Source organism: Oncorhynchus kisutch, linkage group LG12 (assembly GCF_002021735.2).
Source record: "Oncorhynchus kisutch isolate 150728-3 linkage group LG12, Okis_V2, whole genome shotgun sequence".
Lineage (NCBI taxonomy): Eukaryota > Metazoa > Chordata > Actinopteri > Salmoniformes > Salmonidae > Oncorhynchus > Oncorhynchus kisutch.
The window spans coordinates 51299555-51315155 of NC_034185.2; the positions used below are offsets into that span (position 1 = coordinate 51299555).

The window sequence follows — 15601 nt, forward strand, 5'->3', positions numbered from 1 at the left end:
TTTTTTTCAAATATCGATTTGATAATATATCAACTGGGACAGTAGGCTTCCCAGTAGGAGCGAGAGGCACAATGGCCACCTTTGTCTATTACGCACAAATCACTCTGAGAGCCACCAGCTGACCACTGACGCAATGTTGTCGTTCACACGAATTTTTCAAAATAAAAGCCTGAAACTATGTCTTGTGACACTAGACACATTAGGGAAGCCATAGAAAAAGGAATCTGGTTGATATCCCATTCACTGCTCAATAGGGACGCATAGGAACGCAGAGCTTTCTAAATAAGAGTCCCTTCCTGATTGGATTTTTCTCAGGCTTTTGCCTGCAATATCAGTTCTGTTATACTCACAGACAATATTTTTACAGTTTTGGAAACTTTAGATCTTGTCCTGACAAAATAGCCCGTTTACTTTGGGAACGTTATTTTTCCAAAAATGAAAATAGTGCCCCCTAGGTTCAAGAGGTTAATGTGGGAAATTGGCATTGATAGACAGCCTTAGGAGCCATGTATAGTTGTTGTATACCCTCTGTCTCCCCTGCTTGCTCAATATTTGTTTATGTCTGGGTTGTTGAAAGCACTTTGTGGCTAATGTATTTGTTAAAAGCCCTGTGAACATCACTTAATACTTCAAATGGACACCAAATATTGATACTGAGGTATGTGTGGATTATGACATCAGGTCTGATGTGCTGGTCAATGAAAATGAGTTTTTTTATTGTGTGTGTGTGTTGTCTGACAGGGGGCCTCTGTGTTCTGCATCATCACCAAACTCATCACCACAGAGAACCAGGTGCAGGGATACTGTCCCGAAGTGAGACCCCTCACACTTACTCTCCCATTGGCCCTCTGTGGTCCCCCCCCCCCACATGCTCTATCTCTCTCTCTGTCTCTTTCTGTCTGCCTGGCTCTATCTGTCTCTCTCTCTCTGTCTGTCTCGATGTCTGTCCGTCCGTCCGCCTCTGTGTGTTACTCTAACTCTGTACTATGTGTGATACACAGAGTGCGATTAAATACAAGTGTACGCACGACAACAACTGCACTAAGTTCCTCAACAAGCCTGGGGGAAATGGTGAGGTTTCTCCTCTTTTTCTGATCAAATTTTTCTCTTCCTTTTCTTATTGTATGTTCTTAAGAAGACAGAAGATGTTACAGAATTTGCCAAACCGTTTCTCCCAGAATAATGTTTTGATCTTTGTCATTTATTGTCCCTATCCGTCCTCCCCTTTTCTGTGTCTTATATCCTCTCTCCTTCTTCCTCTCTCTTTTCCCTCCCTCTCTTCCTCAGGTCTTCCGACGGGCAGGTGTGTACGTTTCAACGACACCCTTAATACCTGTGAGATCAGAGGCTGGTGCCAGGCGGAGATCGACTACATCAAGACGTGGGTAACCGTGTGTGTGCGAGTGTGTTTGAGTGTTGATGAAGGAACATGATTCTCTTTCTGACCTTCCCTCAGGCATCCTATGATGGAGGTGGAGAACTTCACCATCTTCATCAAGAACAGCATTCGTTTCCCCCTCTTCAACTTCACCAAGTGAGGATGATGATGATAATGATGTTGTTGATGATGTCGATGATGATGATGATGATGATGATAATGTTGATTATGATGAAGATAATGATGTTGCTGATGATAATGATGTTGATGATGGTGATGATGATGGCAAAAAATGATGTTGATGATGATGATAATGATGGTGATGTTGATAATGATGTTAATGATGGTGATGATAATTATAATAATGCTAATAATGATGTTGATGGTGATAATGATTTTGAGAACGACAATGATTTTGATAATGATGTTGATGATAATGATGTTGTTGATGAAGATGCTGATGACGAAGATGATGACATTGGTGATGACGACAATAGCGATAATTTAACTCTAACTGGTCTCCTCTCTCTCGTGTGTGTGTGTGTGGTTGGTTGTGTGTGCGTGTGTTTACTTCACCGTAGTTTAACATGATCCCGATTCTGATCAACATGGTAGCTGCCCTTATGTCAGTTGGAGTGGTGAGCCCTTCTTAGTTGCAGCCTTTGCAGGCCTGAGGCCGCATCTCAGAGTAGGAGTGCTGATCTAGGATCTGTTCACCCCTGTCCCATGATCTTATTCATTGTGATCTAAAAGGTCAAACTGATTCTAAATCAGTAAGCCTACTCTGAGAAGTTGATACATACGGCCCAGACGAATAGTTGAAACTAAGGGTCAAATCCTAACTTCCACTTAAATCATGCTTTGATATCAACTAGAGACTAACTGACAATTTGAATTAAGTGGAAAATAGGAGTCGCTTGACTGTGATGTGCTCTTCAAGTGTATAAAATTCAATAAAGTAATTTTCTCTCTCCCCACAATCTACCATTACTCCATTAGGTGTCAGACAGGCAGATCGAGAACTCCTTATCCAGCAATGGGCTGTATCGGAGTAGGGAGTTCATTGGAGTAGAGAAGCAGTTCCATTGGGCAATGCGGCTAACGGACAGCCAATGGAATGGAGTGGTTGAGGGGGAAAGGGGTGGGTGGTGGAAATTTGGGAAGTTTGGCTGCAAATGTAGGTTTAGGGTGATATTGCCCATAGACCCTAATCTTGGATCAGTTTAACATTTTCCCCACTAAAGGTTATGGTTAGGATTGGGGATAGGGAAGCTGATCCTAGCTCTGTATCTAGGGGAGACTTCACCCCGGATAGAGAATGCATGTATATATAGCATTGTAATATTCCTTATATTTCACATGAACCTGTCATTTACCTGTAATATTTTCATAGTGGAGGTTGTATGTGTAATCGTTAACTCTGCATGGACTATTGTATTTGAACTCCTACCTCTACAAAGTATTAAAGTCTACCCACTACTTAAATAAAAGTACGTGACTTAAATTTTGATTCTGGTTTGATTCTGCCAGAAACTCAAATCCTGCTAGGAAAGGACAAACAAAAACTCTAGTTGTTTACTTGCTTAACACTCTTTCTTTAGATAGATTTTTTAATGCATTTTTCAGTTTGCTAAAAGCAGGCACATCTCTATGTGGTTTGGTTTCACCGTGGGAGATCTGTGGGTTGGGATCATTGGGGAAAGGAGCAGGATGAGTCCAAAATGACACCCTATCCTTTATAGTGCACTACTTTGACCAGGGGGCCCGTGGGGCTCTGGTCAAAAGTAGTGCACTCTATAGGGAACAGGGTGTCATTTCGGTCACAACCCAAGAGAGAGGAGCAGGGGACTGGGTTGGTGTTACACAGACAGACACACAGTCTATACCAACACACCACTGGAGAAAGCATGCCCAATACATTGCTGCTTCATACTAAGTATGTGAGCGTGGATATTCGTCCTCAAACTCTGTTCTTGAAGGAGCACACGTAGCTCTTCTTGGTGAAACACGTGTGGTCGTTCCATTTCCCAATTTCTTGGCGATAGAGGACAAATATAGAGAGAGACAGAGAGACATAGAGAGAGAGACAGACAGACAGACAGACAGACAGACAGACAGACAGACAGACAGACAGAAGTTCAAATGTGAGTTCAAAATACCATCTCTTCCCACCACCTTCCAAGAAATGTTTCTTTCACGTTTTTGTCATTTCAGCTGTTAGCCAGTGCATTCAACTAATGTAGGTGAAAACAAACACATATCACAGCCATTGCAAGTAAAAACCCATCCGTCCCATCCCTCCCCCCTCCATCTCTTACTGCTCCAGTTCATCTCCACACAGTCCTCGCGGCTCGTCCAGCGGGAGATGGGCTCCCCAGGGGTCCACGCTTCAAAGTTCCAGCTGGAGCCGTCAGTCCACACAAACTTACCAGACTGAGAGAAGGAGGTAGAGAGAGAAAGGTGGATAGAAGAAGAGAGAGGGGAGTGATAGAAAGACCGTGGTGATTTTAAAAAAATGTACGGTGCATTTGGAAAGTATTCAGACTCCTTCACTTTTTCCATTTTTTGTTGTTACAGCCTTATTCTAAAATTGATTAAATAAAACCTTTTCCTCATCAATCTACACACACTATCCCAGTTTTTTGTATATTTTTGCAAATGTATAAAAAATATAAAACAGAAATACCTTATTTAGATAAATAATCAGACCATTTGCTAGGAGACTCGAAATTTGAGCTCTGGTGCATCCTGCTTACATTGATCATGCTTGAGACACTTTTACAACTTGATTGGAGTCCACCTGTGGTAAAATCAATTGATTGGACATTATTTGGAAAGGCACACACCTATCTATATAAGTTCCCATATGAGGTCAAAGGAATTGTCCATAGAGCTCCGAAACAGGATTGTGTCGAGGCACAGATCTGGTGAAGGGTACCAAAAAGTGTCTGCAACATTGAAGGTCCTCAAGAACACAGTGACCTCCAACATTCTTAAATGGAAGAAGTTTGGAACCACCAAGTCTCTTCCAAGAGCTGTCCGCCCGGCCAACCTGAGCAATCGGGGGAGAAGGGAGATGACCAAGAAGTCAATGGTCACTCTGACAGAGCTCCAGAGTTCCTCTGTGGAGATGGGAGAACCTTCCAGAAGGACAACCATCTCTGCAGCACCTTTATGGTAGAGTGACCAGACGGAAGCCACTCCTCAGTAAAAGGCACATGACAGCCCGCTTGGAGTTTGCCATAAGGACTCCCAGAACATGAGAAACAAGATTATCTGGTCTGATGAAACCAAAATTGAACTCTTTGACCTGAATGCAAAGCGTCACGTCTGGAGGAAACCAGGCACCACTCATCACCTGGCCAATACCATCCTTACGGTGAAGCATGGTGGTGGCAGCATCATGCTGTGGGGATGTTTTTCAGCAGCAGGGACTGGGGGACTAGTCAGGATCGAGGGAAATATGAACGGAGCAAAGTACAGAGAGATCCTTGATGAAAACCAGTCTCTGAATGTCCTTCAGTGGCCCAGCCAGATCCCGGACTTGAACCCGATCGAACATCTTTGGAGAGACCTGAAAATAGCTGTGTAGCGACGCTCCCCATCCAACCTGACAGAGCCTGAGAGGATCTCCAGAGAAGAATGGGAGAAAATCCCCAAATACAGGTGTGCCAAGCTTGTAGCATCATACCCAAGAAGACTTGAGGCTGTAATCGCTGCCATAGATGCTTCAAGAAAGTGCTGAGTAAAAGGTTTGAATACTTATGTAAAGGTGATATTTCAGTTTTTTGCAAAAATGTCTAAAAACTGTTTTTTGTCATTATGGGGTAGTGTGTAGATTTATGAGGGGGGAAATCAATTGAATCCACTTTTGAATATGGCTGTAACGTAACAAAATGTGTAAAAAGTCAAGTGGTCTGAACACTGTAAATGTAGATCTTACGACAATCATATGTTCACTGTTAAATGTTGTGCTGCAAAGCTTCTCTCTTTCCCCATGTCACTCTTTCCTCCCACATGACTTTGCCTCCCTCCACCCACTATCCGCTCTGTCTTAATCACTCCTTCCATCCATCACTCTTCCTCTCCTACCTGGAAGAGTTCGAAGCCTCCCAGCCAGATGCGAGGGTTTTTGGCGTTGTTCTTCATCACCACGCAAAGCAGGTTGTCGTTGGCTTGACAGTTATGCACTGACACCAGGTGGCCACCGGGGGCAGCAGACCTGCACTGTGTCTGAGAGTGATGAGAGAGAAGAAGAGAAATAGGTGGTGGGAAGAGAAAGAGTGAATTAGTGAGAGAGAAAAAGAGAGTAGGAGGAAGGAGAGAGAGAGAGAGAGAGAGAGTGGGAGGAAGGAGAGAGAGAGAAAGAGAGAGAGTAAGCAGGTGCTGACGTAGTGATTTGGAGCCCACAAGAATGGAATGGTCTACCATATCAAAAGCTTTGGCCAAGTCAATAAAAATCGCAGCACAACATTGCTTAGAATCAAGGGCAATGGTGACATCATTGAGGACCTTTAAGGTTGCAGTGACAAATCCATAACCTGAGAGGAAGCCAGATACCAGAGAGAATCCTACAGACATCAAGAAAGGCAGTCAGTTGATTATTTACAAAGTTTTTTCAACACTTTTGATAAAGAGGCCAAAATAGAAATAGGCCTATAACAGTTAGGATCAGCTTGATCTACCCCTTTAAATACAGGATGCACTGTGGCTGCCTCCCAAGCAATGGGAACCTCACCAGAGAGGAGAGACAGGTTAAAAAGGTCAGATGTTGATGATCAAAATATGTTGATGCATGTAAATTTTGTGTATAGACTTCTGACAAATCAGAATTACGTTTTTCCTCCAGGTTCTGAAATTTTGCAGACTAGCATATGGAACAACTCTGCAAAATGTGTCCTTCCCAGTGTGAAAACATAACACATAGCACCAGCGGGCATGTGGGGGGGGGGGTTATTGAAATGTAACATCCAATTAAAATCTCACAGTGGACCATTCAAACCGTTTTTGCAATGCAAAATTCTCCAGACCTCCAACAGGGTTGGTCAAGTTACTTTCTAAATGTAGTCAGTTATAGTCTCCACTTTTATTTCTGCCAACCGACCTACTCATGAATGTGGTAAAATTCTGTCAACAGCTTAGCATGAAATGTAGCCATAATGCTGAGGCGGCATTGGCACGCACTACGCTCTTAAACTCTTGATGGTTGGTGGGCAGCGCACGTTACTACCACTGATAGAACAATGAGACAGATATTTCACTGGATGTATAAAAATGAAGCATCCGTTTGGCGTTTCCACTCACTACCAGATATGGCAGTGAGAGGAAGCCCACTGGCGATGGAACAAGATGGATTTTGGCCTACATTCTGCACATCTCATCGATTAAACATTTAATCTCAATACAGTTTTCTGTTCCTGAAACTGGAATATGTTATGAACAGAGTGGACTAGGTTTTGTAGACTTTAGATTTTGGGAAAGGGAAAGCGTTCTCCTGGCATCCGCCAAACCCAGATTTGTCCATCGGACTGCCAGACGGTCCAGAGAACGCGTTTCCACTGCTCCAGAGTCCAATAGTGGCAAGCTTTACTCCACTCCAGCTAACGCTTGATTTGGACATGGTGAACTTAGGCTTGTGTGCTGCTTCTCGGCCATGGAAGCCCATTTCATGAAGCTCCCGACGAACAGTTCTTGTGCTGATGTTGCTTCCAGAGCCAGTTTGGAACTAGGTAGTGAGTGTTTCAACCGAGGACAGATAGTTTTTACATGCTACGTGCTCGGGGGCTCTGTTCTGTGAGCTTGTGTGGCCTACCACTTCGCGGCTGAACCGTTGTTGCTCCTAGATGTTTCCACTTCACATTAACAGCACTTACAGTTGACTGAGGCAGCTCTAGCAGGGCAGAAATGTGATTAATGTGACTTGTTGGAAAGGTGGCATCCTATTATGGTGCCATGTTGAAAGTCGCTGAGCTCTTCCATAATACAATTCTACTGCCAATGTGTGTCTGTGGAGATTACATAGCTGTGTGCCTGATTTAATACACCTGTCAGCAAATGGGTGTGGCTTTTGTATATATACACACATTTCCATTTTTTTGCTGCCAATATGGGCTTGGGCCTACGGGGCATCAGACCCTGTAAGCCCCTGCATTAATCAGGCCCTGGATCCACACTATGCAGCTGTTGCATGAGTGCATTTTTCACTGGCTGTCCACTGGTCGCAAAAACATTGATTGATAGGCAGCTAAAACTTCTTCAATTCAACCATTATTGGGTTATAATACATGTACACAGTGTCTTCAGAAGGTATTCATACCCCATTACTTATTCTACATTTTGTTGTGTTACAGCCTGACTTCAAAATTAATTAAATATACAGTTGAAGTCAGAAGTTTACATACACCTAATACGCCAAATACATTTAAACTCAGTTCTTCACAATTCCTGACAGGGATGAGATATTTGTTCAAAAATCATTTTATACACTATTATTGCACAGAGGATGGACTCTAATTATGTGACTTGTTAAGCAAACGTTAACTCCTGAACTTATTTAGGCTTGCCATAACAAAGGGGCTGTATACTTATTGACTCAAGACATTTCAGCTGTTCATTTTGTATTAATTTGAAACATTTTGAAAATCGTACTTCCACTTTGACATTATGAGGTGTGCAGGCCAGTGGTCTCAAAAAAAATCTAAATTAATACATTTTAAATTGAGGCTGTAACACAACAAAATATGGAAAAAGTCAAGGGGTGTGAATACTTTCTGAAGACACTGTATTTGTGAACAGCCATCCACAACAATCACAATCTGTAAGGCTAAATGAGAGAGCAGCAGTGTGATTCACAACAATGTGCTATTTAGATATCAATAATAAGTGAAATCCGTATCACTGCTGTCTTTCTTACCTACAAGCATTTATTCAAGTTGGATCCTCTTTGGATGCCGACAGCAGTCGTACCATTGGACGACATACTATAGCTTGGACAGTAGCCTATAAAAGCTTATTCCTGCTCTTTTCCCGCAATCCATCAAACGCATTTGGTGTGCCATCACAGGGGTCACTGACTTGTGGTCAAACTCGCTCAGGCAGAACAAACATACACTTTTTTCAATGCTGATTTGAATGTCAATTTATTTTCTCACAAATATCCTTTCTGAATTTAAAAAGTCATCCTAGAAGTAATCTAGTTTTTCAAAAGTATCTGTAATCTGATTACAATATTTTAGCTGGTAACGTAACAGATTACAGTTACTGTTTTTTTGTAATTTGTTACTCCACAACCCTGGATGTTGTGACAGCAACGTGATTTGGACATATGACAACGCGAGATTACTACTAAGCGAACATATGGAATTGTTTTAAGATACCAAGGATCATTTAGATATTTGATCTAGAATTTTAGGACCAGTGTAAGTATAATTTTTGGGGTGTTGTTATAATTGATAATTTAATGAAACATTGCATTTTGGCCTTACTGCTATTAGCCCATAGAATAACACATTCATACATGGAAAAACATATTGTCAACATTAAATTAAAAGGAAGATCTGAGAGATATAGGACTAAGAAAGCTCAGGAAAAAATGCTAATCTTTTTTACCATGTTACCGTTTACCGAGTTCCGTGACACTTGTGGGGGGACGAACAGTAGAGCAACCGAAACACCTTTGTGTTCATGACTGTTTTATGTTTCCATAGAGGGGTCATATACATTTTCTAGGCCAAACCGTTTGGACACTACAGATGTTTTAGTTTTTGTGAGAAGACCGATTTTCGAGATGTCTCCTGTAGCTTTACCTCAGCCACCTTCCATCGCCGGTGTAGAAGGACAATGTCAGCGGATGAGGTGGATTGAGACAAAGGCAATGCAAAAACACAGAAATCTCTCGTTTAGACACATTTTGATGGGGATTTGCTTGTATTTCCTTTTTTATATATTATGCCTCAAACAAAGCAAAGGCCTCAGCGGAAAAATATTTATATTTATTTATTTTAATTAGGCCCAGGTCATGAGGCTTCTTGATTTTTATTTTATTTTAACCTTTATTTAACTAGGCAAGTCAGTTAAGAACAAATTCTTATTTACAATGACGGCCTACAAATGATGTGAGGCCTGAGGCAATTGCCTCTTCTGCCTAATGGTAAGTCTGCCAGTGGGAGTAAGATGAATACATTAGAAGACACCTCTAATTAAGACATTGGATTTAACATTCACTTCACTGTATTGCCATTGTATTGGAATGGACAGGCTGACTGACTCCAGGTAGAGCAGTAACATGCTTTGATCATGTTATAATGTCGTTCTCCTGTTATGTAGAATGTTGTTTACCTCCGCTTCGGTGAAGTTGAGGGCAGCCTTGAAGTACTTGATGCAGTAGGAGCCCAGCCTGTACCAGTCTTCATAATTCTTCAGATCACAGGCTTTGGGCATGTCACACTCTGCAGTCTCCTCCTGGAGATACACTGGAGCATCATCGCCACCTAGGGGACAATGATGGAATAACTACTCTCCTGGGGCCTTATATACTGTAGAAAACAGCCACAAACGGAACATTCCTATGACACTCACAGGCCGCTAACAGAACTCTCCCATTCCATAATTCACTAAACTGATCAATGTGCACACCATATAGCCCAGGGGCCTAAGAAATGCCTACCTAAGACCTCTTATTTAAGCAGGCAAATCAGTTAAGAACAAATTCTCATTTACAATGACAACCTAGGAACAGTGTGGTTAACTGCCTTGTTCAGGGGCAGATCAACAGATTTTCACCTTGTTAGCTCAGGCATGCGTTCTAGCAACCTTTCGGTTACTGGCCCAACTCTCTAACCACTAGGCTGCTACCTGCTGCCTCAATATTGTCATTGTACTATTATTGTTTAGTATATACTGCATATTTTAACATTGTATTACATTAAAAGTATTGTGTTAGTTTAGGCTTTTACTATTTGATCATAATCTATCATTGTAAATGGGTGTGACATTCAGTCTATGACTGCTAATAACCAATAACATCTACTGCAACAAAAAATACTATAAGTTACTACATTTGTGTAAAGAATGCATCTCATTTTCATTTGGACATGAAAGAGGAAAGCACATTTTCAGGTTTAAAACAGATTCTTTTTTAGAACTTGTGGTCGATAATCATCATGAAAAATGTAAAGAAATCTTTCAGCACTATCATCAAAACCAGGGGTGCAACTTCACTGGGGACGGGGGGGACTGCATTTTTGTCCCCCCCCCCCCAGTTTTATAATTGGAATGTGATACAAAATGAGGCAACGGTTTGCTTTAGGACCATACGGACACCTCCGAGCTGTCGGGTAGGCTGTTTGGAGTGTTTATCTGACTGGATTTTATTAAAAGTAATGTCTCCCCAAAAGTAATGTCTCCCCACTTCTAAAATCTAAATTGTGCCCCTGATCAAAACACATACTGTAATCAATGCAACTCTCTTACCGGTACTTCTGTGGAATGTCAAAGCCATTTTTGTCCCAAGTAGTGACATCATCACAATCAGGCTGACAAACTTCATCTTGGCTTCCTCTGATTCTGCGTTTCCTTAAAACAAACAACTCAATCAGTAATGGTTTCCTTTAAATAAATGCATTTATAAATAAATCAATTGTATTAACCTTTATTTCACCAGGTAAATTATCTGAGATCATAGTCTATAGCAACATGCTATGAATGACATTAAAACAAATCTCTTGTTCTCAAATTGACTGTGGCTGGCGATTTATAAGTACCGAGCCCTGAAAGGATTGTTAATTTGAGTGGCTCCGTGCGCTAACCGATTGTAAAGTGCCACAGCCTCTGGAACAATCAGCTGTCCCATTTGCCAAAAAAAGATTTGCTTGCCCCGATCAATTTGACAACAAAAGTCTGTCGTTTGTTGCCCAATAAGAAGGATGCACTATTAGAATGCAATTTTGTGTGCCCCAATAAATAAATATTGTGAAACACTATCATTCCACTATTACCGTAGATGTATTAAAGACATTATCTGAAATTACAATGAAACAATGATATGTATATAATGTATAGCTCCTTTTAAAAAATTTATGCAAAGCAACAAAAAAGGAACATTTGCACAATGTAATCTGAAAAATAACCTTACCAGAGTGTGGACTAGGTTGCTTCTCCCTCTCTCTCTCTCCCGCTCGCTCTCTCTCATTTGGTATTCCCTTCTTTTTTATAGCAAATGTAATCTCACCTCCTCCCTGTAATTCTCACCCTGTCCTTGCAGATACAGATACCCACCCCTCTACTCCTGTGTCCCAAATGGCACCCTATTCCTGTGGGTTGTGGTCCAAAGTAGAGCCCTATATAGGGACTACGGTGCAATTTGAGACGCAGACTTCCTGTTAACACTCTGTTGTTGTGTGGTCACACCAGCAAAGTTCAAGTTTCATGTTTTACTGTCACATGCACTAGTACAGTGAAATGCTTACATTCTAGCACAATGAACTACAGTTAAATTAACGCTGTCTCAGAGGCTGGCTACTGAAACGTGGTAAAACTCCCCAACACCTCATAGTAGTCAGATCTCTCACTTCTTATGACCCTCAATCATTTCACCATACAACACCATATACTTGTACTTAAATTAATCAATTTATTCAGATCTTACAGAATCTCATTCATAGTTAGAGAAAATTGTATTTGTGATTAAAAGTGTTGGTAAGACACTCAATATAGCAAGAGAATAATTTGATCAAAGATATGTCTGCTTATTTCATTACTGTGTGCAGCTGCAGTGTTATCGCTTACACACCTAAAACTGTAAAAACCAAAGATGTTGGGGCTAGGACCGAGTGGTAGGGTGCAGGTTGGGCCTAGAGGTAGGGGCTAGAGGTAGGGTGCAGGGAGGGCCTAGAGGTAGGGTGCAGGGAGGGGCCAGAGGTAGGGTACAGGTAGGGCCTAGAGGTAGGGTGCAGGTAGGGGCTAGAAGTAGGGGCTAGAGGTAGGGTGCAGGTAGGGCCTAGAGGTAGGGTGCAGGGAGGGGTCAGAGGTAGGGTACAGGTAGGGCCTAGAGGTAGGGTGCAGGTAGGGGCTAGAAGTAGCGGCTAGAGTTTTTTTTTTTTAGGCCCTACCTGCCTAGAGGTAGGGTGCAGGTAGGGCCTAGAGGTAGGGGCTAGAGGTAGGGTGCAGGTAGGGCCTAGAGGTAGGGTGCAGGGAGGGGCTAGAGGTAGGGTGCAGGTAGGGCCTAGAGGTAGGGTGCAGGTAGTGGCTAGAGGTAGGGGCTAGATGTCGGGTGCAGGTAGGGCCTAGAGGTAGGGTGCAGGTAGGGGCTAGAGGTAGGGTGCAGGTAGGGCCTAGAGGTAGGGTGCAGGTAGGGCCTAGAGGTAGGGTGCAGGTAGGGGCTAGTAGAAGGAGCTATGGGTTACTATTTGATCACCAAGACCTAGTTATCTTCACTATTTAATCTTCCTCTTGGTTTTGTCTCTCAGGACTGTCATTAACTTGGACAGAGGCGGCTTGGGACTTGAATCTGGCTTTCTGCTTCTTTCAGTGGTCTGAGAGAGAGAGAGAAGAGAGAGAGAGAGAGAGAGAGAGAGAGAGAGAGAGAGAGATCTATTTTGAAATCTTTGGAGTACTGAAGTGGCCTCTGCCAATAGCTAGGTTTCCATCCAATTGGCTTCAGAATTCCATGTGAATATTCTAAAATCCCCCTAAAAACTATTTGCATACTTTCCCCAGAGATGTTTCATTCAAATGAACTTGTCTTGGATAAAGAGCTGTGCGTGATGACATAGTTCACATACAAATGATTTATGGTTAAATGCGTTTCCATCGCATTTTCAACTCCACTGACGGTTTTGTATAAACATTTCTTGCATCAGACTGTATAGTGAATGTGCCCACTGTGGTTTTGCCACGTGCTCTCTAGCCAACAGTTAGATACAGATACAGTGCTGGTTTATCATACATTATGAGATTATTATGGACAAAAAGAACCAGATTATTTTGATTTGTCAAACCAGGATCAAGCTCATCACTGTGCACTTTCCCCACCAAGTAAAGTTCATCATCATTTATTTCATCCGTAGCCTAATAAACTGCATGTTTTCCCGAGTCAAAGTGGGAGGACCACACCACATATCACATGAATCCAAGTTTACTTCGATATGATGGTTATTATATCAATATCTGCACATAAAGGTGTATTTATTGTCACATGCACAAGTACAGTGAAATGCTTACTTGCTAGCACAATGAACTACAGTTAAATTAACACCATCTCAGAGGCTGGCTACTGAAAAGTGTTGAAAACTCCCCAACACCTCATAAAAGTCAGATCTCTCACTTCTTATGACCCTCAATCATTTCACCATAAAACACCATAGACTTGTACGTAAATTAATCAATTTATTCAGATCTTACAGAATCTCATTCATAGTTAGAGAAAATTTGTATTTGTGATTAAATGTTGGTAAGACACTCAATATAGCAAGATAATAATTTTATGAAAGATATGCCCGCTCATTTCATTACTGTGTGCAGCTGCAGCGTTTTCACTTACACACATAAAACTGTAAACACCAAAGATGTAGGCGCTAGGACCTAGAGGTAGGGTGCAGTTTGGGCCTAGAGGTAGGGTGCAGGTTGGTCCTAGAGGTAGGGTGCAGGTAGTGCCTAGAGGTAGGGTGCAGGTAGGGCCTAGAGGTAGGGTGCAGTTTGGGTCTAGAGGTAGGGTGCAGGTTGGGCCTAGAGGTAGGGTGCAGGAAATGCCTAGAGGTAGGTTGAAGGTCGTTCCTAGAGGTAGGGTGCAGGTAGGGCCTAGAGGTAGGGGATAGAGGTAGGGTGCAGGTAGGGTGCAGGTAGGGACTAGAGGTAGGGTGCAGGTAGGGGCTAGAGGTAGGGTGCAGTTTGGGCCTAGAGGTAGGGTGCAGGTAGTGCCTAGAGGTAGGGTGAAGGTAGTGCCTAGAGGTAGGGGCTAGAGGTTGGGTGCAGGTAGGGGCTAGAGGTAGTGCCTAGAGGTAGGGGCTAGAGGTAGGGTGCAGGTAGGGGCTAGACGTAGGGTGCAGGTAGGGCCTAGAGGTAGGGCGCAGGTAGGGCCTAGAGGTAGGGTGCAGGTAGGGCCTAGAGGTAGGGTGCAGGTAGGGGCTAGCAGTAGGGGCTAGAGGTAGGGTGCAGGTAGGGGCTAGAGGTAGGGTGCAGGTTGGGGCTAGAAGTAGGGTGCAAGTAGGGACTAGAGGTAGGGTGTAAGTAGGGGCTAGAGTTTGGGTGCAAGTAGGGCCTAGAGGTAGGGTGCAGGTAGTGCCTAGAGGTAGTGGCTAGAGGTAGGGGCTAGAGGTAGGGTGCAGGTTGGGGCTAGAGGTAGGGTGCAGGTTGGGGCTAGAGGTAGGGTGCAGGTAGGGGATAGCGGTAGGGTGCAAGTAGGGACTAGAGGTAGGGTGCAAGTAGGGGCTAGAGTTAGGGTGCAAGTAGGGCCTAGAGGTAGGGTGCAGGTAATGCCTAGAGGAAGTGGCTAGAGGTAGGGGCTAGAGGTAGGGTGCAGGTAGGGGCTAGAGGTAGGGTGCAGGTAGGGTGCAAGTAGGGACTAGAGGTAGGGTGCAAGTAGGGTATAGAGGTAGGGTGCAGGTAATGCCTAGAGGTAGGGTGCAGGTAGTGCCTAGAGGTATGGTGCAGGTAGTGCCTAGAGGTAGGGGCTAGAAGTAGGTTGCAGGTAGGGGCTAGAGATATGGGTGCAGGTAGTGCCTAGAGGATGGGTGCAGGTAGTGCCTAGAGGTAGGGGCTAGAGGTAGGGTGCAGGTAGGGCCTAGAGGTAGGGTGCAGGTTGGTCCTAGAGGTAGGGTGCAGGTAGTGCCTAGAGGTAGGGTGCAGGTAGGGCCTAGAGGTAGGGTGCAGTTTGGGTCTAGAGGTAGGGTGCAGGTTGGTCCTAGAGGTAGGGTGCAGGTAGTGCCTAGAGGTAGGGTGCAGGTAGGGCCTAGAGGTAGGGTGCAGTTTGGGTCTAGAGGTAGGGTGCAGGTTGGGCCTAGAGGTAGGGTGCAGGAAATGCCTAGAGGTAGGTTGAAGGTCGTTCATAGAGGTAGGGTGCAGGTAGTGCCTAGAGGTAGGGGATAGAGGTAGGGTGCAGGTAGGGTGCAGGTAGGGGCTAGAGGTAGGGTGCAGGTAGGGGCTAGAGGTAGGGTGCAGTTTGGGCCTAGAGGTAGGGTGCAGGTAGTGCCTAGAGGTAGGGTGAAGGTAGTGCCTAGAGGTAGGGGC

General features: G+C 43.6%; 1 protein-coding gene and 1 long non-coding RNA gene across 4 annotated transcripts; one reads left to right on the forward strand and one right to left on the reverse strand.

Annotated features, from left to right (window-relative positions):
• Positions 1-1010: 1010 nt before the first annotated feature.
• LOC116376473 (uncharacterized) lies at positions 1011-1535 on the forward strand. Its single transcript, XR_004211822.1, has 3 exons — positions 1011-1071; positions 1288-1381; positions 1457-1535. It is a non-coding gene; the product is annotated as an uncharacterized LOC116376473 (long non-coding RNA).
• Positions 1536-2949: 1414 nt separating this feature from the next.
• On the reverse strand, positions 2950-11833 carry LOC109894771 (lectin). Of its 3 annotated transcripts, XR_004212000.1 has the most exons (7): positions 11511-11687; positions 10850-10951; positions 9716-9867; positions 5471-5611; positions 3697-3811; positions 3206-3412; positions 2950-3107 (listed from the first exon to the last, which is right to left on the reverse strand). XR_004212000.1 is itself a non-coding variant. In XM_031837783.1 (6 exons), the coding sequence occupies exons 2-6, from the start codon at positions 10923-10925 to the stop codon at positions 3339-3341; spliced, it is 558 nt and encodes a 185-aa protein (XP_031693643.1). In that variant the 5' UTR covers positions 10926-10951; positions 11511-11833; the 3' UTR covers positions 2950-3338. The 3 variants fall into 3 exon arrangements, 2 of the variants coding, with proteins under 2 accessions (XP_031693643.1, XP_031693642.1); XM_031837783.1 differs by having other exon boundaries at positions 2950-3412; positions 11511-11833; XM_031837782.1 differs by having other exon boundaries at positions 2953-3412; positions 10850-10942; positions 11511-11636.
• Positions 11834-15601: the final 3768 nt, after the last annotated feature.